Source organism: Chrysochloris asiatica, unplaced genomic scaffold (assembly GCF_000296735.1).
Source record: "Chrysochloris asiatica unplaced genomic scaffold, ChrAsi1.0 scaffold00027, whole genome shotgun sequence".
Classification (NCBI taxonomy): Eukaryota; Metazoa; Chordata; class Mammalia; order Afrosoricida; family Chrysochloridae; genus Chrysochloris; species Chrysochloris asiatica.
The window spans coordinates 6,498,932-6,526,606 of record NW_006408545.1 but is presented as its reverse complement, the minus strand read 5'-3'; the positions used below and the strand labels follow the sequence as shown (position 1 = coordinate 6,526,606).

Sequence of the window (27,675 nt, the reverse complement as noted above, 5' to 3'; positions counted from 1 at the left end):
TTAGAGGTTACCCTCAAACAAAATTTTGTTAATCTTTTCCCTGATTAAAACAGTCTGTTTTATTTTGACATCTACTTGATTTCCTTGCTATTTGTAAGTTCTTGTAAAGTTCTTGTAAAGAAATTCCTTTCATTTCTATTTATCAGTAGTTGTTGTTGTTAAGTGCCGTCGAGTCTGTTCCAACCCATTGTAGGGTTTCCGAGGAGCAGCTGGTGAACTTGAACCACCAACCTCGCAGTTCAAACGGCTTTGCAGTCTGACGTATTAACCCACAGTACCACACCAGGACTCCCTATTTATCAGGAAATGTCCTATTTTCCCCATCATATCTGAGAGGGAACTTTGCTGTATATATGATTCTTGGTTGGCAAGTTTTTTCTTTAAGCTTTTTGTATATGTCTTCCTGCATGGTTTCTGCTGAGAAAGCAAAGCTTAATCTTACTGGTTCTCCTTTGAGGTTACTTTTCTTTTTTCCAAGCTGCTCTCAGGATTCTTTCCTTGTCTTTGATTTTTGGAAGTTTAATTATGATATGTCTTGGTAATTTTCTTTTGGGCTCTATCCTGTTTGGAGTTCATTCAGCTTCTTGAATGGGTATCTTCTCATCTCTCATGATGTTAGGGACACAGCCTGTCTTCAACAGTTCTTCAACAGTTTTCTCTGTGCTGTTTCTTCCTGTTCAGGAATTCCAGTTACCCGTAAGTTGTCCCGCTTCATGGTTTCCCACTTAACTTTTTGGCTTTCTTTGGATTTTTTTCATGCTTTTTTCTGATTGTTCTTCTATACTAGTAATGAGAGATTTATCTTCAATCTCACTAATTTGGGCTTCCATTTCTTCAGATCTACTCTTTTGCCCTTTCAATGTATTGCCCATTTCTGTGATCTTAGTATTAATCTTCTGGATTTCCAATAGCAGGTTTTATATTGCTTCAGAATTTGTATTTATTTTGTCTGTTTGTTTTGTAGTGTTTTCTTGAATTCTTCTGAAGTTTTTATTGTGTTCTCCTTGATTTCCTCAATCTTTCTATCAATTCTTTGAAGGTACCTAATAACCATTCTTTGAACTCTTTTTAAGTTAGTTCCAGTACCTTTTCTTCTTCTGAAATATTTCTGTTTCTACATCTTGGTGCTGTGCTGTGTCATTCTCTCCTGTTTCTTCATGTCAGGTAAAATTGTCTGTTGTCTCTGGGCCATTGTAGGGTTGTCATATTTGTAGAAACAAGCGGTACAATTGTTGGACCTGGGGTGTAAAAATTTCTGGAGTCTTCCTGCAATTGAAGGAGCTTGCGAGGTAATTGTGGAAGGGATGGAGTTCCTATAGCCTCATTGTTATCTGTGCTCATGGCTCTCAATCTGAAAGTAGTTTCTGGGGCCCCTGATGAAAACTGGTTCCAGTGTCTGATAGGACCCCAGGGAAGCAGGGCAGGGTAACTGGTTAAATGCTGGTCTGGTGGCTCTGCAGGTTTTTAGATCTGGAGCCAAGCCCACTGTATCCAGGCACCAAAGCAGTGCAGCTGGCTCTCACTACATACTGGTGTGGCTCCTAATTCCCAGAGAGCAGGGTCTCTACTGTGGGTGGATGAGGATGGGAGTTAGCCACACTTCTGGTCATCAGAGGGGAGCATAGAGATAAAGGATAAATTCAACTGCCCACACGAATCTGCTCTGCCAGGCCTCCCTCTGCTGCCAAAGTTGCTCACAGGATGGTCAAGCCATGCCTCGCCAGCCGCTCACCAGTCACTCTCCCTCTCTTGCTGTTCCTGCTTGGCCTCTCCTCCCAGCAAGCACACCATCACCTCTCTTAATTTTTCTTCAGAAGTACAGAATGCCAGAATTTTCCTCTGTGTCTGTTTTATGTTGCCTCTCCTATCTATGTGGTAGTGGATCCACTCAGTGTGTCTGTTCTTAGTCTACCATCTTGCTGCATGTCCTCCATCATCTTTTAATTTAATGTTTTCACAAACTTTTTGAAGCCCCTTATATATACTCTAAGGAGCTCTGGTAGCATAGTGGTTACGAATCGGGCTGCTAACCTCAAGGTCGGCAGTTCAAAACTACCAGTGGTTCTGTGGGAAAAGATGAGGCGGTCTGCTCCCATAAAGATTTACAGCCTTAGAATCCCTTTGCAGGGTCACTATGAGTCGGAACTGACTCCACGGTACTTAACAACAACAACATATATGCTCTATCCTCAGATAATTTTCCTTTTGTTAATATTTACAAATTAATAAATAGAAAATTGATCTCTGAGTATTTTTCTATTTACATTGCTATTTAAATATATTGGGTTTCACTTTGAGAGCCCTGGGGGTTTAGGACCATTGTTTCAGGGGATACCAAGTTCACTTGGCACAACATATTTCACAAAGAAAAAGTTCCGCATTCGACTTTGGTACACAGCAACTGGGGTTTCAACAACGTTTGAGTGGCTTCCTAAGATGCAACTACTGGTCCTTCACTGTCTGGAGCAAATGGTGAGGAAAATCAAAGATGCATGAAAACAGTCCAGAGGACTAATGGGCCATTTGAACCTTAGCTTTCATACTCTGAGAACAAAAGAACTGGATGGTACCTGCTACGACTACCAACCATTCTGAAAGGGATTACAGTAGAAGAGTCAGGATAGAGTGAGAAAAAAATATGGAACAAAACTCAAAATCATAAAAGGCAATCTTAATGGTCAAATAGAGATGTGTGAAATCTTCGCAACTGTGGCCCTTAATCACCCTTTAGGCCTTAAACTGAACTCACCCCCATAATTCAACTTTCAGCCAAATAATACACAGATCTATAAGGGGAACAGTAACACCAGGAAGGGCCACACATGCTCACAATCAATCATTCAAGATCCAGGGGGTACCATTTGCCCAGAGACAAAGTTCAGAAGGCAAGAATGGACAGGAAAGAAGCATGACTGGAAAAAGGAAACCGTGAGGAAGTGAGATGAGTGTTGTTACATTGTGGGGATTACAGTAAGGACATAAAACAAAATAGGTATGAATTGCTGAATGGAAAACTAATTCGCTTTATACATTTTTCACCCAAATCACAATAAAATTTAAAAAGATAGCTTGGATTTGTAGCCTGAATTATGGGAATTGATTTGAGTTATTAGAAATATGAAATTTTATGTTGTGATGGAACTGTGTTTTAAGAGCACTTGGCATGCACTTTCACTATCCAACTCTGGGAGAATATTGGCTTTGTTCGTATCTGTTCCATGTGATTGATAATTCATTCCAATGAATATGAAAACATATCTCAATATTTCTTTAATTTTTGCTTTTAGCATATCCTGATTCTAAGAATGACAGATTAAAAAATACATATTTTATTGTGTTCTAGGTGAAATTGTACACAGTAAATTAGATTCCCATTGAACAATTCATATGCAGGTTGTTCTGTGATATTGATTACATTCGTCATTTACTTCCATCCGTCTTTCATCCGTCCAGTTTCCCTTCTCCTCCTTGCTTTCGGGTAAATGTTGACTGGTTGGTCTCATACAGTGTATCGCTTAAAGGAGCACATTTCTCATGGATGTTTTGTTTATTTTATAGGCCAATCTACTATTTGGCTGAAAGGTAATCTCCAAGTATGGCTTTAGTTTTAGAATAAAAGAGTATTTTAGGGTGATAGTCTTAGGGGTTTGTCTAGTATCAGTTCAGTAAGTCTGGTCTTTTTTTATGAATTTGAGTTTTGCTCTACATTTTTTTCCCCATTCTAACAGGACCTTCTGAGTTCTGAGTTCCTGGTCAGAATGACCAGTGATGGTAGCCAGGCATCATCTAGTTCTGATTTACTACTAAAAGAGGCTGTGGTTTCATTAGTCCTGTGGGAGATTTTGTTGTTTTTTGGGTTTTGTTTCCTTTTTTCTGTAATATCTTTATGTAGAAGATTGACACAAGACATTCATTTGGTCTGTAAGTTACTTGGATCATAAGAGAATTTGTACTATTTTACTTTGAAGATATACTTGACAAAAGTTATTCCTATGATGCCTTCAGGAAATTATGAGAAGTCAAAAAGTTGAAGTGTAGTTTTTTTGGTTTTGTTTTTTTCCCTAGCAGTAGAAAGGTGGGTTTTTTTTAATGTTTTGGTCCTGTGCAGGAAACTTAGGTATTATACACAACAGGAGAAATAGTATAATTTTTTCTTGCTTCTGACAAAGACTTCTCTTTCAGTATAACAAGTAGATGGTTTCCTACTTTACTCACTAACTTACTTTATAATACTTACTTGTAGAATGATTTTATCAAAAACAAAAATTCATATTTTGAAAGTTAACTTCAAAGAAGTAGGATTAGTATGTTTGCATGTGTTGAGACTATGAGTGGATTAGTCATCTATTGTTGTTGTTGTGTGCTGTGGAGTCAGTTTCGACTCATAGCAACCCTGTACAGGGTTTCTGAGGCTGTAAATCTTTACGGGAGCAGAAAGCCTCATCTTTCTCCCGCAGAACAGCTGGTAGTTTCGAACTGCTGACCCTGAGGTTATCAGCCCAATTTGTAACCACTACAATACAGTATATAGCAATATCACCACAGCTTCAAGGCTTAAAACAACAGAGATCTCTTATCTCAGTTTCTATGGGTCAGAAGTCTGGGAAGGCTTAGTTGGTCCTCTGCTTCCATCAAGGTGTCAGCCAGAGCTGTAGTCTTATTTGATAAACTGAGGAAGGATCCATTTCTAACTTCACATTGTGTTGGTAGCATTCAGTTATTTGTGGTTTATCTCACTGAGAACCTCAGTTTCTTCCTTAATGTTGACTACAAGCTACCCTCTGAGTCTTGCCATGTGGGCCTTCCAAATGTGACCACTTGATTCCTCAGACCCTCCAATGGAGAGTCTCCTAACTAGAGTCTTCTAGGCAGGTTAGAACCACCTTATATATGTAACATTATCACGAGAAGTGACATTTCTTCATCTTGTTATATTCTGTTGATTAGAAGCAAGTTACAGCTCCTACCCACCTACACTCAAGGGGAGGAAATCATACAGAGGGTGAAACCCAGAAGATAGGGATTATAGGCGTTATCTTGGATTCCATCTCCCACAGTAGGTACCTTCATCTTGGGATATGTGTTCAGCTGTAAGAAGTCTTTTTCTGGAAGGGCCTTTTCAAAACCAAAGCATACACCAGTAGGTCAGGATGACAGATCTGTAAAATAAATTACCAGAGATGCTGTTGAAGAAACAGGTTCTCTGTCTCAGGGAAGAAATATGTTGTCTTGTAGGGTGACTATAGACAATGAATGGTTCACCTTGTGTTGTCTCAGAAGGCAGAACTAGAATTAATAGGTAAAAGTTTTAGGAAGGTGAATATCAGCAGTATATAAGAAATAACTGAACAGTGCAAAATTTAATAGGGTTTCGCGTGAGATGAGTTCCTAGGCATTGGAAATGAAGGTCTTACGACCATTTGCCAGGGGTGGCCTGCGTATATGTGGGGACGGCTGCTGTGAGGTGAAGAAAGAGGACAGTCTGTCAGGTGTGAGTGGGTGACACTGAAAGCCTTTTTGAACTCTTTGAATGCTGTGATTTGATCTTCCTAATGACGAATTAAGGCATCCATGTTGGCTTGTCTTCATCATGCCAGTTAAATGATATGCCTCACCCTGAAGGCGGAAATACAAAGTCTCCAGGTCAGTTTTTTCATGGCACATTTTAACCAAAACTGGTGACTAAACCATCTGTTTTTAAGTCAAACAGATCCATAAATTAACTCATTTCAGTAATTCTTTGTAAAATGAAGAGAAAGCATATCTAGGTAGAAGTATATGCAATGTGACCCTGTGCCTATTGTACACACTCAGAAAAAGACCAGAGAGTAATACAGTAATTATGAATATCTCAGCAACATAGGAGCAATTCATGATGGAATAAGAAAACTTTTTTTGTAATCTCTGCCATCATTCCATCAACATCATCAAAACTGTGCTGTATTCTACCTTATTGCTTTTGATTCATGTTTTATTAAATGCAATCTAAAATATTATGCTTGTACTAAATATCCTTTTAATACTATGTTAGTACTTCCTAGTATAAGATGATTTTTTTTAAGAAGAAAGGCTTGTAAAGATGCTTCAATTCTAAAATGACTTGATTTTGGAAGTTGTTTTAGTCTTATCCCATACCGATCCGTTTGCAACTTCTTAAACTTCAGAAATGATAATTGTAGGTAATTCCATCAAACTGCTCTGAGCTGTCCATTGCAGTTCCTTTCCATAAGACTTACTGCATTTGATTTAATAAATTTGTCTTAAGGAAATCCATTAACATAAGCCATCTTTTCTACATTTGCATATCAGGGAGGCTTGTTGTTGTGGGTAAGTGCCATCAAGTCAGTTCCGACCCATAGCAACCTTGTATAGGGTTTCCAAGGAGCAACTGGTGGGTTTGAACAGCCAACCTTGTGGAACATTATCCTGCAGTGCTGGTGAGGCTTAGAGCTCAAAAAATAGCTAGAAACATTGATGTATAAATTATACCATTGTTTAAAGGGGAATTTTTTTTACCATTTTATTGTGAATTGAGTGAAGGTTTATAGATAAGATCATCAGCTTTACAGTCAACAAATTATACATGTTGTTTCATCTCAATGATTACAATCCCCTCCTGCAACAAGAGTTATCCTACTTCCTCTCTGTGGCTCTGCATTTACATCTTCTGTTTCACAAATGAACAAAGCAAAAAAATAGTTGATGTACACATACAAACAAAAAGTATATATTCATTTAAATGTCAAAGGGCACATTCTACAAGCCAGCCTCCTGCCCACAGGCACACAGCCTTGCTCAGTCCATGGGCCTAGAGCCCACAGCTGCTTTGTCTCTTCACGCCACCACCTCTGCCATCACTGCTTTTCTAGGTAGGAATTCATGCTCCACTCAGACTCTTCCTTCTCAGTGATCCTGGGGAGTTTTTTGAACATTAGGTTCAATTAGTATGAATTAAACAAATTAAAGCAAAAAGAACCCAACCTAAACCCAAGTATTAAACATTGATTTTATTTTAGTTGACTAAATGAAAGAATCATTTTTTTCTTTCTTTCTTTCTTTTTTTTAAAGGAAATATTCCTGGTAAGCACAGGTAATTTTATCACAGTATTGTCATAGCTAGATCTGGTGGATAGTCTCTTGGAGATATTTTCCTTAGTCTGTATTTAATATTATGGAAAAGTGTGAACTGTAATTAAATATGTGCCATAAAAAGGGTATATGCCATTGAATTCTCCCAATTTTGGGCATTGTGGGAAATGAGAATATCTATTGGCCAATAGGAGTCCTGGTGTGGCACTGTGGGCTAATGCGTCAGCAAAGTCGTTTGAACTGCAAGGTCAGTGGTTCAAGCTAACCATCTGCTCCTTGGAAACCCTGTACAGGGTCGCTATGGGTCGACATCAACTCGATGGCACTTAACAACAACATTGGCCAATAATGCCAGTACATCCTATTGTCTGTGGATCTGTGATCCTGTTCTCTCAGCCAATGGCCCTAAAACATGCCAAGCCAGTGAGAACACTATACAAGCTCCTGTTATGAGGACCATCTCATCTCTAGACAGAATTCCCAAGGGAGAGAGATAATTCCCCAGAGCAATAGTAGCTACCCAGTAGACAACTGGGTGGATTTGCTTTTCATTCTGGGGCTTAGGCAGGGGAGGCAGGCCTTCGGTGGACCCTATTAAAAAGCCACAGGGTTTTCTTTTTATGTTTTATTGTGAATTATGTGATAGTTCACATGGGAAGGGTTTTCTTTAGAATCAGAGATGATGGGCCTATAGAAGAATACTAGACATAATCCCACCCAATGATTTTATGTACAGATGAATTGGAAGCTGCGTGCAGACCAACGAAATGACTTACACATTCAGAATTAGAGTTAGTCAGAACCAGGATGAGAAACTTAGCTACAGATTTAAAAATAACAACTTTTTCATTATAACTGGCTTCTCCACTTTGCACCTTGAGTTCAAAACACCGTTAAGAAATAAGAAAGCTTTTTAATGAAAGAAATTTAAGGAAAAATAAAAATGCATGCTATGGGTTTTTGTTGGCTTTTTTTTTTTTTTTCTTCTGTAAACTTGAATTCTGTTTTGAGTACTCCAGTTTAATGCTTAAATGACAGTGCCTTAGTAAGAGAGAAGTGCTGCGTTTTTCCTGTGTGATCTGAAAACATAATGGGGGTACATAGATTAGCTGTCTTCTTCCAAACGTCTGGGTCATGTTTACCAGCTGGAATTCTTTGACTTAATATGTGGATATTCTGCATTGCGATACTTAATCATTACATTAACATGAGTAAAAGGTTGTTGATTTAAGATAAGTTTGAGATTCACTAAAGTTAATTGTTGTATGTTTGTCTTTCTGTTGGCTGTGGACGCTTTATATTTTCTTTGGACATCACTAATCATCTTAGCTCCTGAAGTACAACTTCAGTGCTGTAGGAATTTTGCCTTTTTTGCTAAGTATGCTTTGTGCATCTACCATTCCACTGGAATTATTTATTCCATTTATATTAATTTTTGTTACAAATCTAATTGACAGAGGTGCTTCAGGATAGTTAGGTCCGCAGGATATATTTTCTGTTTTCATAATTTGTCCTTGGTGACACAATAATCATGCCTGTCCACCTTGTAAGTGTCATGCCTTCATCATCTTCCAGGCTCCAGCTAACCGTACCATCACCTACTCATTTTTGTCCTCCTTGGAATTCTTCCAAGAAGCATAAATTATGAGGACCTTTAACTCCTGTGGAGACTGTCATTTTCTCCTGCAGCCTGGTGCAGCCACCACATGCTATGATATTAATGAAAGAAATGTAAGGAAAAAGAAAAATGCATCCTTTGTTTTTATTAAAGAAACTATCGTTTTTCTTCTTTTATAAATTAGGAATTTTATAAATTTTTTTATAAATTAGGAAGTATAATTTTTTGTGTATTTACACAATCTCATATTTCTTCTGTGTTACCGAAGTTTTCTTTCTTGTTGTTGTTGGTTCTCATAGTGATCACTACAACACTGATGCACATTACCAAATGTAGTGTGGTTTGGGAAATGTAAACTTTAAAGTGAAGATCACAGAAGGACTCAATTTTATTTGCATCTACTTAAATACAAAATAAAGTTAATTTTATTGGTCTTCATAATGTTGTATCTTGAAAGAGACTTTTTTCCCCCATTGCCAAAAGTTAATCAGCATTAACATATAGAGGAACTCCTAAATCCAGTTACTGAAAACAATTTTATTGGCTACTTTTCTTTATTTTTGGCAGCAGACATTATGAAGAAGTGAAGAATTTCTAAAGTTTATTTAGAAAATGACCCTTCTCATATTGGACTATATTCACAGGGGCCTGCAGGCATGTGTACCCCAGGGAAAAAGTCATCCCTTGCCAATTGACATGCCAATTCCAGTCCCATGATGACCTATTAACCAGAGCCCATCAATTTCTCCTTGGTTTGTCAGAGCTTCCAGCAGCATGCTGAGCTGTGCATGGAGGGCTAAAGCCCTGTTGAGTGACCCTCTCTGAGGTGATGCAGGAACGGAGCTAGAGCCTGCGGGCCCTTAGTTACACATCATTATTCTAAGACCTTCAGGAAGTTTTCTGTTCCATGTAGCGTTCTGTGCCTTGCTTTCCATGTTGTGTTTGATGCTTTGTTAAATCTCTAAATTATTTAGCAAATGTAACTGTGGAAAGGCTCATCTTCTCAAATGACACTTAGTATGTGTAACTTGGTTAGCCTAGTATTAGAAGCTGCATCCGTTTTCTATTGCTGTTTAGCAAGCTACTCTAGAACTTAATGGCGTATAATAATTGGTGGTGGTGGTGGTTATGTGCCGTGGAGTTGGTTCTGACCCATAGCGACCCTGTACATCTTTCTCCCGCAGAACAGCTGGTAGTTTCGAACTGCTGACCTTGCGATTTGTAGGCTGATTTGTAACCACTACGCTCATTTTATTTGCTGATGAGTTGGTGTGTTATCAGTTTAGACTGGATGGTGATGGTTCTTAACCTTTCTTCCCCTGAGATCTCTCATGTGGCTACAGTCACAGTAGGAGATCAGTTGGAACTAATAAGGTCACACAGGTATGGCACCTCATACAGAAGGTTGGGCCACCTTAAGTGCAGCAGAACTATGCAAGTGGCATTGTCCAGTGCAGAGTCTAGGTGGGAGGTGACTGCAGGCATTTGACCAGCTGGAAGCATCATTCATTGGGTGGGGTCCAGGGTGTAAATTATCACAGAAACAAAACAGAGAGTTCCAACTCTGCTTTTTAATGTGTTAAGTAAGCTATGAATGATAATGTTGCTGTATTTCAGACCTCTTTATTGTGCAAAGCTGCCATCCATGCAGGAGTCATTGCAGATGAACTGGGTGGCCAGATCAGCGTGCTTCAAAGCAAAGGCTTAAGTCTGTATGAAGGAACCTTGGCCAATGGTGTGCTCTCAAGGGAGTAAGTACTTTGCCTTTTGTCTGAGAGGAAGGTCATCTGAAGGAATAATTCATCAGTTCACAATTCTGGAAGGACTGCAGGGATGTGACACTAAGGGTTTGTCAATGGGGGAAACTATGTGTGAGCCTTAGGCCAATTTGGTTTTCAAGTAGATGGCTGGTGTGGCGCCATAGGATCAGTACTGCACTGGGGACCATAAGGTTGGCAGTTCAAACCCACCAGCTCCTCCTTGGAAACGCTGTACAGGGTTGATCTGAGTCAGAACTGACTTGACAGAGGAGTACTTATACTTTCCAATGCTTTAATAAGAGAGAATAAAGGCTTATTTCTTTTCAATTTATACTGGTTTTCTTCAATATTACATACAATATTGAAGGAGGCAGTGAAGTAAAACAAACTCAAAAAGTTACTGAGCTCTTTCTAAAACCCCCTGGAGACAGTCTCTTGGCAAGTAATAGTTTGAGGAGTGGGGGAAGAAAATAAGGTTTTTATTAACAAATGTCAATTGCTCTAAATGTTTCTAGCTTAGCTTTTAGTGCTTTCAGATTCCCTAAGCTTCTAGAAGGCATAAACCTAGAGAAGACCTTCTCAGAAGGATATAGCCTGTGCTCTTTGTTGGTCAGTAGGGGGAGCGGAATAAGTTTCGAAGATGTTCTCCCTTAAAGGATGGAGACCAATACAAAAAGATTGAGGTGATGAATTGTTAAGAGAAGCTCAGAAAGTTTTTATAAGGAGAGAGGAAGAAAAACAAGCAGAAATCCAGAATCATGATATCTACTGTGAATAAAAGAGTAAATAAGAGGCTAGAACAAGAAGACTCCTTTCTTGAGGGAAGTGGGACAGTGATTACAGGGCTAAGCCTCTTCAGAGGAAAGGGAGAAGAGGACTGGGCCAGGTCCCCAAGCCTACCAGCGGATGAATGTTGTAGGAAGACAGGCCATTTCAAAAGAGAATGTCCAGAGATAGAGAAGTGAAGGAAAAATGATTCCCCTCATAAAACTAGAAATTAACTTTTGAATCTTTTGTAATGGTACCTAATTGTAAGATTAGGTTAGGATTAGAGAGGGTGAAGTATGGATGAAGACAACTATGAGACCTATAACTAAAGAGGAGGAAGGAAAGATTGACTCACGGATATGGTTTAAAAAAGACAGTAGGGGAGAGCTGGAAATTCCACTCTTAGGAGTGGAACTAAAAAGAAAACTGGAGAAGGTGATCCATAGAAGACAATATCCTATCCTCATAGAAGGGAGAAAGGGTCTGTTCCAGTAATAAAGGGCTTGTTGTTGTTGTTAGGTGCTGTCAAGTCGGTACCAACTCATAGTGACCTGATGCACAGCAGAACGAAACACTGCCCGATCTTGGTCCAACCTCACTACTGTTGCCATGCTTGAGTCCATCGATGCTGTCACTTGGCCAAACCATCTCGTTGGGTGTCTTCCTCCTAGTGACTGTTTTTTTGTTTGGTATGGTAGTTTTCAAATATAATTCTTACACAGACTATTTAAGTTTATAATGCAAAATTCTAGAAGGCATAAACCTAAAGAAGGCCTTCTCAGAAGGAGATAGCCTATGCTTTGTGTTGGTCAGTAGGGGGAGCAGAATCAGTTTCAAAGATGTTCTCCCTTAAAGGATGGAGACCAAGACAAAAAGATTGAGGTGATGAACTGTTAAGAGAAGCTCAGAAAGTTTTTATAAGGAGAGAGGAGGAAAAACAGGTGAAACTTAAGTAGAAAACCTGAACAGACCCATAACAAAAGAAGAAATTGATCAGGTCATCAAAAAACTCCCAGTCGAAAGAAGTTCAGGCCCAGATGGCTTCACTGGTGGTTCTACCAAACATTCAGGAAAGATCTGTCACCAATTCTACTCAAATTATTCTAGAATATAGAAGAGGATGGAAAACTTCCTAATACATTTTACGAAGCACGCATAACCCTCATATGAAACCAGGGAAGGACATCACTAAGAAAGAAAATTATAGACCAATATCCCTCATGGATATAGATGCAAAAATTCTCAACAAAATCCTAGCAAACAGCATCCAGCAGCACATCTAAAAAATAATACATCATGACCAAGTGGGTTTTATAACAGGGATGCAAGAATGGTTCAAGATTAGAAAAACAATCAGTGTAATTCACCATATAAATAAGAAAAATGAAAGGAGCCATATGATCATATCAAACAGTGGAGAAAAGGCATTTGACAAAATCCAACATCCATTCCTGAAAAAACACTTAACAAAGTAGGAATCAAAGGGAAATTCCTCAACATAGTTAGAAAAATTATTTGTGGTAAAACTATTGAGTTGAGAGTTTATTCTCTCAATTATGTCTGCTACATAATAATTATGCTCAGTACATAGGAAGTTGCTTTATAAATTTAAAATTAAACTTCCAGGCAAAAAAAGGGGTACAGAATGAATTCGAGCTTTTCTCCGTATTCGATATAGTTATTGTCTGCTATGACTTTTGTGTAGGTGGGAGGAGATAGAAAATCCGGAACTGTAGTAGGCTCCTTTTTCCTTCTAGCTCTGTGTGATTTTATACTGAGCAGAGAAAACTGTGTATTAATAGTCTCTTCCACTTGTTTGTTTAAATTCTCAAATCTTCAGGGAGCAGTTGTTTTTTATCTGTGTTGTTTTGCTGTTGGGGAACCACTGTACATGCGGTCATTGAACTTATGTTCCCACACATGATTGTTTGGCCTTCAGGAAAAAACACAGAAGGAAGCACTGCCGCTGAGGAAGAAGGGGTCCCTAAAGTAAATATCCAGGGTTCTTCTGGGATTCATCCTGGGTCAGGTCACTTCCTTGATTTGCAGAGACCAGAATGGAATCCGGAAGATGGATTGACCTCACATAGAGCATGAGGACTGAACCATCAAGGGGGAAATCTTTCCTTTGTATTTACATTAGGTTCTTCTGGATTGCTTCTGGAGCCCTCTGGGAAGGCTAGCAGTTCCTGTCAACTGACTTGAGTTAATTCATGAATATATGAATGCTTCAGAATGCTACTTCTCCCCAGGGTGTGTTCCTTTTAAAGAGAAGAGGCTTATTGACCAGTAGAATTCTCTCAGTGGTGGTATTTGAGCTGTTTAATTGAGTTGAGTAGAAAAACTATTACCCATGTATAATGGGGGGATGTGAGTCTTCCATGGAGTCTTCCCTTCAGGGCCAGCTATGAAGTTACCTTTCTTCTATAACTACTCTTTGTACACAACAACATCAAGTATTCTAAAGTGTCATGGCAATGGAGAGAGAGAGCTTAGGTTATCAGGTTGTAGCTGTTATCTTGGGGGCTGATTTGAGTCAAATTTCAAATCTATTGCAGGAACATTAGTGATACAGCAGACAAAAGAAAGGCTTTAAATAAATCTTAATGTAAATTTAAGCCATGGCATGCTACTTTCTTTAAGTGCCAGGAGAACGGGTTCTCATCCCACTCTTGCCACTAACTTTGAACTAAGGCAAGTTCTATGTCCATCAGGTCTGAATTTTCGCATGTGTGAATGGATTGTTGTCAACATTACATTCAGTGCATGCTGTTGTTGTTAAGTGGTTGTCAAGTTATTTCTGACTCATAGTGACCCTGTGTAGGCTTTCCAAGGAGCCCCTGGTGAGTTTGAACCACCGACCTTGAGATTCAAACTGACTGCGGTCCAGTGCTTACCCTACAGCGCCACTCCAGGACATTCAGTGCACAAATGATACAAAACACTTTCTGTGAAATGCCAGGCTTAAGAAATTTTTCTGACTGAGAGGAGATGAAGACTATGGAAGAAAAAATCTACTTCCAAGTTGTCTTTTTATTAGAAGGAGCTTTTGATGGGAAGACACTTACACTTTTGGCCAGAGTATTTTGGATTTGATTCATCAGTATTCTCTCTGTACATTATTCTAAAATGTATTTCAAAATTAAATATTTTAAATAATAAGCAACATTTTCTGATGATAAAATTATTGATCCCAATTCCAGTGAAAGGTACCTTTTGGTGTTTACCTCTACATCAACAATAAATACTGTGTTGTTGTTAAATGCTGTAGAGTCAGTTCTGACTCATAGCGATCCTGAATAGGTGGTGGATTTGAACTGCTGACCTTTTGATTTTCACTCTAGTGTTTATCCTACAGCATCACACCAGAAGTCCAGTAAGTACTACACATGTAAGAAAATTATGAGGATTCTAAATTTCCATTCATTTTGCTTACTTTTTAAATAGCATTGGGAAGGGATTTAAGAAGAAGATATCTTGAACATCAGGAATCTCGTCTTTATTGAAGGAGATAACTGCAGAACAAGACTGATTTAATAAGTTCTCCCTCCCATGAAAGTAAAACAGATTGTGGAGCCCTTATTGTTGTTGTTGTTGTTGTTATGTGCCGTGGAGTCGGTTCTGACTCATAGCGACCCTGTATAGGGTTTCTGAGGCTATAAATCTTAGGGGAGCAGAAAGACTCATCTTTCTCCCATGGAACAGCTGGTAGTTTCGAACTGCTGACCATGAGATTAGCAGCCTGATTCGTAATTGGGGCCCTTTGTTGTTGTTAAGTACCGTGGAGTCAGTTCTGACTCATAGTGACCCTGCACAGGGTTTCTGAGGATGCAGATCTTTACGGGCACAGAAGCCCTCATCTTTCTCCCTCAGAAGAGCTGGTAGTTTCAAACTGCCGACCTTGAGGTTAGCAGCTTGATTCTTAACCACTCGCTACTAGAGCTCCTTAATTGGGCCTCTAGAGGGCAGAAAATCAATGCCAGCTGAGTAGTGGGACCGTCTCACAGCAGCGAGGACCCAGTTCATTCCAGATCAATAAGATGCTGTGATTTTTCTTTAGCTGTACCTTGGAAATCTAGAATCAGAAGCTGGTTCACAACTTTATGCTGGTTGCAAGGTTAGGGCGGAGTATGACTGTAGAGAGAAAGAGAGCTGCTGGGATAAGACTCTATAAGAAGTCAGAAGAGAAGGTAACTATGAAATGGTATGCTCAGCATTTCTCTTACAAGTGATCGTGCTTCGTCATTCCTCTCAGTGGGTCATGACAATGAGTACGATGGCTTAAGGGGACTGATGAAGCCAAGGGCACCTTAATGGCAGTAATCCTTTCTACCTTCATCACCATGTACTCATATTAACTTGTTGGGATTTAGGGTTGCTCCTGAGGCTGTTTGCACATTGCTTCCCAATACAGTTTGGTATGATGGAAACCACAGGATTTTGATTCAAAAGCAATGTCTCAGAGTCTTGGCTCCTTGTCATCTATATGAACTGAGAAAAGTTGCATACCTTTCATGGCCTTGAATTTTCTAATATATAAAGCACTGATGATTTGATGGTGTAAGCGGAAACCTTGTAGAGGTATTCTGAGGACCACATGAGTTACTACATGTAAGGGAGCTCTCGGTAAGCCTTGTGATGTAACTAGATTGACCTCTCTGCTTTAGTGAGGCAACTCACCTCTTCATGTTGGTATTTTCTGTTTCAGTGGTTCCCTGTCAGAAAAGCGATTTCAGTTTGCCTCCAATGGTAAGGATCATGCTTTTCTTAAGAATTTAATAGTTTAAATTGAATAAGTGAAACTTATTCAATATTTACCATGTGTTTTAACTCTTATGGTATGTAAAATATGGTATTGTTTTGTCTAATAACCTTTGGATGATTAAGACTGGTTATAAAAGGCTTTTTATGTAAATATTTCCCATGGTTTCACACATACTAAAAGTAAAATGTTAAATATTTTTAAGAAAATCTAAAATTAGAAATAAGATGTAATTCATAAAAGCCAGAAATTTAGGTAAGACAAGGAGCTATTTGCATATATTACACAACAATACATATACACATTTATATGTAAACATACATACACACACACACACACACACACACATATATATATATACATACTCACAAAGGGATTATTTATAAACCCTAAATAGGATCACTAGAAGTAAGAATAGATTCAGTGGCACTTAATAACAATATGTGTGTGTGTGTATAAATATATGTATGGCTAACAACACTAAACATGTAACAAATATGTGTATGATAAGTATGTGTTTGTGTGTATGGTGGTGGTGGTGCACCATGGATTTGGTCCCAACTTATAGCAACCCTGCATAGGGTTTCTGAGGCTGTAAATCTTTATGGGCGCAGAAACCGTCTCCCATGAAACGATGGGTAGTTTCGAACTGCTGACCTTGAGATTAGCAGCCCAACTCATAATGTTTGATAAAGTGGAGGGTTGGAGAAAAAGAAGAAGATCCTCAATGAGATGGATTGGCCCAGTGACTGCAGCAGTGAATTCAAACACAGCACAATTATGAGGTAGACACAGGATCAGTCAGTGTTTCCTTCTGTTGTGCATTGGGTTGTTATGAGTCAATACCAACTCGATGGTGCCTAACAACATCATATATGTATATGGAGTCCTGGTGTGGCACTGTAGGTTAATGCACTGGACTGCAAAGCTGGTTTGAACCACAGGGTCTGTGGTTCATCTTCACCATCCGCTCCTCAAATCCTATGCAGGGTCATTGTGAGTTAGAATGGACTTGACAGCACTTAACAACAACATATATATATGGAGTCGCTCTCTCTATATATATTATGTAGCATTTATATATATGTTGAGTTTATATATATATAGTTGTTAAGTGCTTTCAAGTCAATTCTGACCCATATATAGGGTTTCTGTTTAGGGTTTCTGAGGAGCAGCTGGTGAGCTTGTGAGCAGCTGGCGAGTTTTGCAGTCTGGCACATTAATCCACAGTGCCACACCAGGACTCCTATATATTATATACACACACACACATATATATGGAGTCCATTTTATAGAGAGAAAGAGAGAGAATATATATCTTTGTTGTTTTTGTTGTAAGTGCCATCAAGTCAGTTCTGCATTATATCAACCCTGTATAGGTTTTCTGAGGAGCAGCTTTGTGAGTTTCAAACTGCTGACCTTGAGGTTGGCAGCCCAACTCGTAACCACTATGCTACCAGAGCTACACACACACACACACACACACACACACACACACGTATATACACGTAATTGCCTAATTTTAGTGGCTAACTGCCCATAGGATTTCTTGGCTGTTTTCTTTATAAAAGGGATTGTTCCGCCTTTCTCTCACAGAGCTGCTAGGCAGCTAAGAACGTACCTATTTGTGCCACCAGATCACCTTAAACCCCAAACCGAAACCCGCTCCCCTCGAGTTCACTCCACCTCACAGTGACTGTAGGACAGAGTAGATCCACCCATAGCGTTGCCGAGGTGGAAATCTATGGAAGCAGGCTGCCACGTCCTTTCTGCCCCAGAACAGTAGTGGTGCAAAGTGGTGACCTCTCAGTGAGCAGCAGGGTTTCTTCTTACTAATCATTAAGGAAATACAAATCAAAACTACAGTGAGATGCCAATTCACTCCCATAGAATGACTATGATCCCAAAAAGTAGAAAACAAATGTTGGCAAGGATGTGGAGAAATTGGAACCTTCTTCCATGGCTGGTATGATTATAAAATGGTGCAGCCTCTGGAAAACAATTTGATGGTTCCTGAAAAATCAAACAGTGAATTTCTTTAAAACAAAACAAAACAAACCCATTACCACTGAGTCTATTGTGACTCATAGCGACCCTATATAGTATTTCTCAGGCTGTAAATCTTTATGGAAGCAGAAAGCCTCATCTTTCTCCTGAGGAGTGACTGGTGGGTTTGAACTGCTGACCTTGTGGTTAGCAGTCCAGTGCTTAATATAACTCAGCAATTTTACTCCCAAAATTGAAAGCAGAAACTCAAACATATACTTGTGCAGTAGTGTTCAATGCAACACTATTTACAAAACAGCCTAAATATTTATCAACAGATAGATGAAAAATAAAATGTGGTAATAACATAAAATCAAATATTATTCAATAAACAGAAATAAAATTCTAATACATGCTATGACATGATTAAACCTTGAAAACATTATACTAACTGAAATAAGTCAATCACAAAAGGACAAATGATCCCACTTATAGATCAAATGATCCCACTTATAGATCTGGAATTGGCAGAGGTATGGAGACCAAAGTTTACTAGTGGTTACCAAGGATGGGAAGAATACTGGTGTGGCACTGTGGGCTAGTATGCCAAACTGCAAGGTTGACTTGAACCGTAGAGTCAGTGGTTCAAGCTCACCAGTTGCTACTCGGAAATCCTATACAGATTTGCTATGAGTTGGAACTGACTCGACGACACTTAACAACAACAAGAAAGACAAAGGAAGGCAAGCAGGGGAGATGACGGAGTCATAACTTAGTGGGTACTGAGTTTCTATTAAGAGCAGTGGAAATATTTGGAAATGGATTATGATGATGGTTTTGCAACATGAGGAGTCCTGATGTTATGCTGCAGGATAATGCACTGGACCACAAAGTCCGTTTGAACTGCAAGGTCAGTGGTTCAAATCCACTAGCCGCTCTTCAGAAATGTGAGTCGGAGCCAACTCAAAGGCACTTAACAACAACATACGGCATGATGAAATTATTGTCACTGAATTATACATGTAAAAAAGGTTGAAACATCAAATGTTTTACTATACACATCTTAACCACAGTTGAAAAAAATAAAAGGAAAAGTAACAAGAATTTCAAGACACCATAATACAAATTAGTCAAATGCAAATCTGGGTCATATATAAACTCGTAATTAAATCCTGGTGTGGTGCAGTTAATGCACTGGACTGGTAAAGTCAGTCTGCAAGGTTGGTGCTTCAGACTCACCATGCACTCCTTGGAAATCCTGTACAGGGTTGCTGTGGGTTGGAATCGACTCAATAACACTTAATTACAACAACAATTAAACAGTTGATTCAATATCAGGATTGAAGTATATCAGCTAAATAATTCTAGATACACTGTTGTGAAGTGCCATTGAGTCAGTTAAGATTCATAGCAACCCTGTGTAAGGTTTCAAAGGAGTGGCTGGTGGGTTTGAAACTCCAACCTTGTGGTTAGCAGTCTGGTGCTTAGCATACAGCGCCACACCTAAGTACACTAAGGTACTTTTTGGGGTGATTTTATTTTATATCATTATCTTAGATGTCTTCTCTTCCTTTTTTTCCTAGATTGTAGCAAATCCTTGAGTTTGGAACCTAACAGGCAAATCAGAGCTTCTTCCTCTTGGCAGTGGGTCAATGAGATTGGAGAACAAGTTCATTGGTCTCCTGGCCAAGCTCACCTTCAGGATCAAGGTCCTTCCTGGGCTTCAGGGGACAACAGCAATAACCACAAACAACGAGAGTGGCTAGAGATAGATTTGGGAGAGAAAACGAAAATCACAGGTACTTATGGGAAGCATCGGGGCCCCTGGTGATGATGTGCATTAGGTGTTGGGCTGTTAATCTCAAGGTTGATGGTTCAAACCCACTAACTACTCTTTAGGGGAAAAAATGAGGCTGTCTGCTCCTGTAAAGATGCAGAGTCTCGGAAACCCTGTGTAGGGTCACGTCACAGTGAGTAGGGTCACGTCACGGTGAGTAGGGTCACGTCACAGTGAGTCGGTATTGACTGGATGGCAGGGATAATGGGAAGGGCTGAAGCAGTTTTCTGAATGCAAAATAGCTTTCAGTTGAAATTACACTTTTGATTTACATAGTTTTCTCTGTCTCTAATTGAAAGTACTTGAAGTGGATTTATAATGCTACACAAATCCTCCTATTGTCTCTGTGAGAAGAACTATGTGCATTGTAAATATCAGTACGGTGTTGTCTTTATGGATACTACCTTATTGGTACAACCTTTTTTTGATAGATTGTCAATGCAAAAACACTGATCTATTATCAGGTTTTTTAATGCAACTAATAAAAGTTGGTCTGTGTAATGCTGAGGTTTCCAATGAGAATAAAATGAAATCTGAAATTATATAATACCTGCAGTATGTCAACATGGACTCAGTGTGGCGTTGTGGATTAATGTGCTGGATTGCAAAGTCAGTTTGAACCACAAGGTCGCTGGTTCAAGCTCACCATCCACTCCTCAGAAACCCTATACCGGGTCTTTTTGGGTCAAAAAGACGGCACTTAACAACAACAATAATATGTCAACATATAGCAGGTATTATATGTTGGACTCCTGGTGTGGCATTGTAGGGTCAGCACTGGACTGCTAACAATAATTTTCACAAGATCGGCAGTTCAAACCCACCAGCTGCTCGCTCCTCGAAAATCCAATACTTGGTTGCTATGAGTTGGAACTGACTCGACGGCACTTAACAACACATATGTTAACATATTTTAAAAACTAACTTATAAATAATGTTTTCTTACAAGGAATTAGGACCACAGGATCCACACAGTCCAATTTCAACTTTTATGTTAAGAGTTTTGTGATGAATTTTAAAAACAACAACTCCAAGTGGAGGACCTATAAAGGAATTATGACTAATGAAGAAAAGGTGAGAGAAACCTGGGAGTAACGAGAACTGAGTAGAGGGGACAGACCTCCAAATAGTTCAGCCTGTGTTTACATTATATATTTTATTATTAAAATACAATTACAGCCCTTCCTTGAGCATCTGAAAAGAAGAAAGGTCTTAGAAGAGATTTGAGGGTTATTTCTTTTCTACTTCAGAATGAGATACTTGTGATCTTCTTGGGAAGTAATAGTTGGTAACTTCAAACCATTGCTTCCATATAAATTAGAGCATGGTGGCAGTTTGGGGGATGAAAACTTGATCCAGGATGCTATTTGAGATCAGTCACATTAGGAGGGGTACACACTGATGACTTGTGCCCTTGAGGTGTCTGATCATTAGCACAACACTGACGTAGAAGGAGAAAGATACTGCAACCAGGAAATTTCAACTTCTTTATCCAAAATGGAATTTAAATCAGCAAACAGATGAGTAGTACCACCTGTAACTTGGCCTTTGTCTGCAAGGTCTTAGATCTTCAATATCCAGAGGGCCTAAAGAATGCAACAGATACAACCCTTGCTTTTGGTATTTCATATCCTGAAGTATGAGTAGATTGATAAAGACCTGAAGACTAATAGAACCTTCAAATGAAACTAACTTCTTTTCTACAGGTTTTCCAGGGAAACTCTAACTTTTGGGACCCAGTGAGGAACAATTTCATCCCTCCCATTGTGGCCAGATACGTGAGGGTCATCCCCCAGAGTTGGCACCAGAGGATAGCCTTGAAAGTGGAGCTCATTGGCTGCCAGATAACACAAGGTGGGGGCTCAGGGCCAATCAGGGAGTTACTACTCAGTTTGGGTCATTTGCTTTCACAGATCCCTGTTACTAATTTGTGATTTTGCACAAATTTCCACTTCTGCTTTAGGTAATAATTCACTGGTGTGGCGCAAAACAAGTCAAACTACTGGTGTTTCAACTGAGACAATCACAAAGCCCACTCCCTCAGAAAAAGTGCCCGCAGGTACAGCAATTGTATTGTTTTGTGACTTTGTAAGGGGCATAACTGGTGCTTTACCCAGTACAATGATGCTGTTGTTGTTGAAGTCAGTTCCAACTCACAGTGACCATGTATAGATAGGGTTTCCGAGGAGCAGCTGGTGAGTTTGAACCACCACCTAAAGGTTCAAACCCACCTTGTGGTCCAGTGCTTATCCTGCAGTGCCACACCAGGACTCCAATACAGTATTAATTCTCGACAACTACAGCCTTGGAAACCCTATGGGGCAGTTCTTCTCTGTCCTATTAGGTAGGTAGCTATGAGTTTTGATTTACTTCACCACAATGGGTTTGGGTTTTGGGGGCCAAACAACAAACTCACAGTAAATGGGAATCCCCAAGGAACATTGGAAACTGCTTTTTTGGGGGAATAAAAACTATTTCCACAAATTTAGACAGGATTTCAAATTCTCTACTTTTGCTTTGATAGATAATATGTAATCATTTCTCCTGTTTACTTACCAATTCAGAACCTTTTAAATCAATGTTCAGTTTTAGATCATGAAATCTGTTTATAGTTTATGTTGTAATGTTCTGACTTTCCCCCCTTTTTAGGAATAAACATTATAACTGTTGCTATTCCATTGGTGCTCCTGGGAACCCTACTCGTCGCTGGAATGGGAATCTTTGTAGCCTTCAAAAAGTATGTGACTTATATTTTTTTAGTTTCTTTAATTATGTAAGCAATTACAAAATGAAAACGACTTCTCAGGTACTCCTATGTGCAAAAGCAGCATTTCTTATTCCGAGACAAAGTGTTAACTTCTTACCATTTAAAAGCAAGTTGCATAAAGGTAGAAATTCTCAAGCATTTTTTATATGTTATAAACAATTCTTATCCTTTAGAAACCTTTGAGCTCGACATACCTGCTGAGTGTTGGTGATACGGTATCTGTTTTTCTTCTACCAGTAGAGTGAAAAGAATACTAGAATAAGTGAGGGGGTCTGAGCTCTGGTCCCACCTGAGTCACTAAGTCTGATGATCACTTCATCTCTTAGGCTTCACTTTTCTCATGCACGAAATAGAAAAATTACCTCGAACAACATTAACTCTCTCCCTGAGTTCAAAATTCCATGTTTATTGTAGCAAATGCTATAAGGTGAATCTTAACAACAAATGAAACACATTCTGAAGTTCCTTTTTATATTTTAAAGAAGCCTCAGAATTTATAAATATGGGTATTAGGACAAATAAAAGGAAGAGCAGTTTTCTGGGGGAAAGTAAGAAAAGACACAAAAATCTCTGTTATTTAAGCTTCATGTAGCTGCTCATGAGTTAAATCAGTGTCTTGGCTTAATATGCTTGTTATAAATTCATTTAAAGAAACTTACAGCTTTAGACCCATCACTCATCTGTCATTTTGTCATATAATGATGGCTTGTCTGTTGCTGGAAGCTATGCCACCAGTATCTTAAGTATCAGCAGGGTCACCCATGGTGGACAGCTTTCTGTTGAGCTTCCAGACTGAGACACACTAGAAAGACAGAGAGGCAGGCTACTTCTAATGTGTAGCCACTGAGAGCCTTATGAAGAGCAGGGCAGCATGGTCTGTACCAGAATATTGAATATTGAAACATGATGAATAGCACCAGAATATTGTCAGAGACAGTGCCAGAATATAAGCCCCTCAGATTGAAAGCACCAAAATACAACTGGGAAATAGCTGCCTACTCAAAGTAGAGTTGATCGTGATGATGGGAATGGAATAAAGCCTCCGGGACCTTCATTTGCTGACAGGGCACAACTTGAAATGAGGAGAAACAGCTGCAAACATCCATTAATAATCAGAACATGGAATATACAAAGTATGAATCTAGGAAAATTGGAAGATGTCAAAAATAAAATAGGACACATTAAGATTGACATCCTAGGCATTGTTGTTGTTAGGTGCCATCAAGTGGATGCCAACTCATAGTGACCTTATGCACAGCAGAACGAAACACTGCCCGATCCTGGACCAACCTCACTATTGTTGCCACGCTTGAGCCCATCGATACTGCCACTTTGCCAAACCATCTCGCTGGGGGTCTTCCTCTTTTTTTCTGACCCTCCACCTTACCTTACCAAACATGATATCCTTCTCCATTGACTGGTCCCTCCTGACAATATGTCCAAAGTATGAGAGACGAAGTTTGACCATCTTGGCCTCCAAGGAGCACTCTGGCTGCACTTCTTCCAAAATGGATCTTGTTGGTTCTATGGGCAGCTCATGGCACTTTCGGTATTCTCCTCCAACATCGTAACTCAAAAGCATCAATTCTTCTACAGTCTTCCTTACTCACTGTCCAACTTTCACATGCATATGAGGTAATTGAAAATACCATGGCTTGGGTCAGGCACACCTTAGTCCCCAAGCTGACATCTTTGCTTTTCAACACTTTAAAAAGGTCTTGTGCAGCAGATTTGCCTAATGCAATACGTCATTTGATTTCCTGACTGCTGTTTCCATGAGTTGATCCAAGAAGAATGAAGTCCTTTGACAACTTCAGTCTTTTTCTGTTGATAAGAAAATGTTGTTAATCGTAGGCATTAGTGAGCTGAAAAGGACTGGTATTGGCCATTTTTAATCTAACAAATCACATCGTTTACTATTCTGGGAATGACAAATTGAAGAGGACTGGCGTCACATTCATGATCAGAAAGAACATTTCAAGATCTTAAAGTATTATGGAAAATATCCATACAAGGCAGAGCATAGTTACTCAGATTTATGCACCAACCACTAAAGCCAGTGATGATGAATTGAAGAATTCTACCAACTTCAGTCTGAAATTGATCAAGCATGTAATCAAGATGTATTGATAATTATTGGCAATTGGAATGCAAAGGTTGGAAATAAAGATGAAGGATCAGTAATTGAAAATATGGCTTTGGTGATAGAAATGATGCTAGAGATCGCATGATAGGATTTTGCAAAACCAATGATTTCTTCATCACAAATACTTTTTTTAAACAACATAAAAGATGACTGTATATGTGGACCTCACCAGATGGAACACACAGAAATCAAATTGACTATATCTGTGGAAAGATACAGTGGAAAAGTACCATATCATCAGCCAAAACTAGGCCAAGGGCAGACCAACAACTGCTCATATGCAATTTCAGGCTAAAGTTGAAGAAAATTGAAACAAATCCATGAAAGCCAAACTTTGACCTTGAACATATCCACCTGAATTTAGAAATCATCTCAAGAACAGATATAATGCATTAGACACTTATGACACAAGACCAGAAAGTTGTGGGATGACATCAAGAATATCATACAGAAAGAAAGCAAAAGTTCATTAAGAAGACAAGAAAGAAGGAAAAGGCCAAAACGGATGTCTTAAGAAACACTGAAACTTACTCTCCAGTGTAGAGATGCTAAAACAAATGGAGTAAACAAGAAGGTACAAGAACTGAACAGAAAATTTGAAATTGTAGTTCAAGAACACAGGTATTTTAATGAAATATGCAATGACCAGGAGTTAGGGAAACAAAAGGGAAGAACATGCTCAGCATTTCTTAAGCTGAGGGAACTGAAAACAAATTCAAACTCAACTTGTAATATTGAAGGATTCTGTGGGCAAAATATTGAATGATGTAGAAAGCATCAAAAAAGAAGGACTATGCAGTCACTGTACCAAAAAGAAAGGGACAATGTTCAACCATTTTAAGAGGTAGTGTATGATCAAGAGCCAATGGTACTGAAGGAAGAGGTCCAAGGAGCACAGAAGCCATTGGCAAAGAAAAAGGCTCTGGGACTTGATGAAATATAAATTAAAATATTTCAACAAACTGACACAGCACTGGAGGCACTTACTCATCTCTGCCAAGAAATTTGGAAGACAACTACCTGGCCAATTGACTTTGTGCCTATTCCAAAGACAGGTGATGCAACGGAATACAGAAATCATTGAACAATATCACAAATAGAATTCTGCGAAACATAATTCAAAAATGGATGCAATAGTACATTGACAGGGAACTGCTAGAGTTTCAGGCTGGATTCAGACAAGGATGTGGAATTAGGAATATTATTGTTGACATCAGATGCGTCTTAGCTGAAAGCAGGGAATACCAGAAAGATGTTTACTTGGGTTTTACTGACTATTCAAAGGCTTTCAATTGTATGGATATGACAAGCTACGGACAATGTGGAGAATGAGTATTCTGGAACACTTAATTGTGCTCATGAAGAAACTGTGCATAGACCAAGAGGAAGTCATTTGAACAGAACAAGGGGACTCTTAATGATTTAAAATCAAGAAAGGTGTGCATCAGGGTTGTATTCTTTCACCATGCTTATTTAATCTATACACCGAGTCAATAATCCAAGTAGCTGGATGAAATGAAGAAGAATATGGACTCATTAACAACCTGCAATATGCAGATGTTACATCCTGGCTTGCTGAAAGTGAAGAGGACTTAAAATACTCATGAATATCAAAGACCACAGCCTTCATTCAGTATGGGCTGCACCTCAATATAAATAAAGGAAACAAAATTCTTGCCACTGGACCAATAGGTAACATCATTATAAATGGAGGAAGTATTGAAGTTGTCAAAGACATCATTTTGTGTAGATCGACTGTCAACATTCATGGAAGCAGCAGTCGAGAAACCACATGTATTACATTAGGCAAATCTGCGGCACAAGACTTCTTTAAAGTGTTCAAAGATGTCCATTTGAGGCCTAAGGTGTGCTTGACCCAAGCCATGGTATTTTCAGTAGCTTCATATGCATATGAAAGTTGAACAGTGAATAAGGAAGACCATAGAAGAATTTATGCATTTGAGTTAAGGTGTTGGAAAAGAATATTAAAAGTATTATTAGCTTCTAGAGGAACAAACAAATCTGTATTGTAAGAAGTACAGCCAGAATGCTCCTTAGAAGCCAAGATGGGCAGATTTCATCTCTCAAGCTTTGGACATATTATCAGAAGGAGCCAGTCCCTGGAGAAGGATATCAAACTTGGTGAGTGGAGGGTCATTGACTAAAAGGAAAGACCCCTGATGAGATGAATTGACACAGTGGCAGGTACAGTGGGCTGAAGCTTAACAACAATTGTCAGGATGGCTCAGGACCGGACAATGTTTTGTCCTGTTGTACATAAGATCTCGAAGAATCAGAACTGACTTGATGGCACCTAACAACAACAACACAGATTTAGATAGAGATGTAAAGAATATAGATCTCTGGGTGGAACAGTGTGTCCTCAGCTACAGGGTCACAGGGAGTCAGCACTGACTTGATGGCAATGGCTTTCCTAACTGAAGAGTCAGACACTTGAATTCACTCTACGGACCATGGAAGAAGAGCATGGAGATATGCTTCTGTAAAGTCACAGCCTCAGAAACCCTAGGGAGTTTCCACTCTGTCACCAAGGGGTTGCCGCAAGCCAGAATCAACTCAATGACAGCAGGTTTGGGTAGAGATGAAGTGAGAACATGTATTTATGAGGAATTGCCTTTTTTCCACCTTTTTGCTTTTCCATGTAAAGTATTGCACTTAATTATTTTATAAGATAATTATTTTTATTGATGGATGAGCTAATGAAAAAATAAAGTAAAAATAATGCTTTCTAGGAATGTAAAGTAAAATTAGCACACATTTTTCTGGTGAAAATATTGTGACCTTTATTGTAAATAAAATATATTTATATATAATCCTGCTGTGACTTTATAGTATGAGCACTGGACTGCTAACCACAAGGTTGGTGGTTCAAACCCACCAGACTACTCCTTGGAAACCCTACACAGGGTTACTGTGAGTAG

General features: G+C 39.1%; 1 protein-coding gene across 1 annotated transcript in view; it reads left to right on the top strand.

Annotated features, from left to right (window-relative positions):
* Positions 1-27,675, top strand: part of DCBLD1 (discoidin, CUB and LCCL domain containing 1) — a 71,195-nt gene that overhangs the window by 38,247 nt on the left and 5,273 nt on the right. The window contains exons 6-12 of the mRNA XM_006839974.1: positions 10,325-10,458; positions 15,944-15,984; positions 19,567-19,782; positions 20,770-20,894; positions 21,527-21,674; positions 21,784-21,879; positions 22,470-22,557. Coding sequence (XP_006840037.1) covers positions 10,325-10,458; positions 15,944-15,984; positions 19,567-19,782; positions 20,770-20,894; positions 21,527-21,674; positions 21,784-21,879; positions 22,470-22,557 — 848 coding nt within the window. The remainder of the gene's footprint in view (positions 1-10,324; positions 10,459-15,943; positions 15,985-19,566; positions 19,783-20,769; positions 20,895-21,526; positions 21,675-21,783; positions 21,880-22,469; positions 22,558-27,675) is intronic.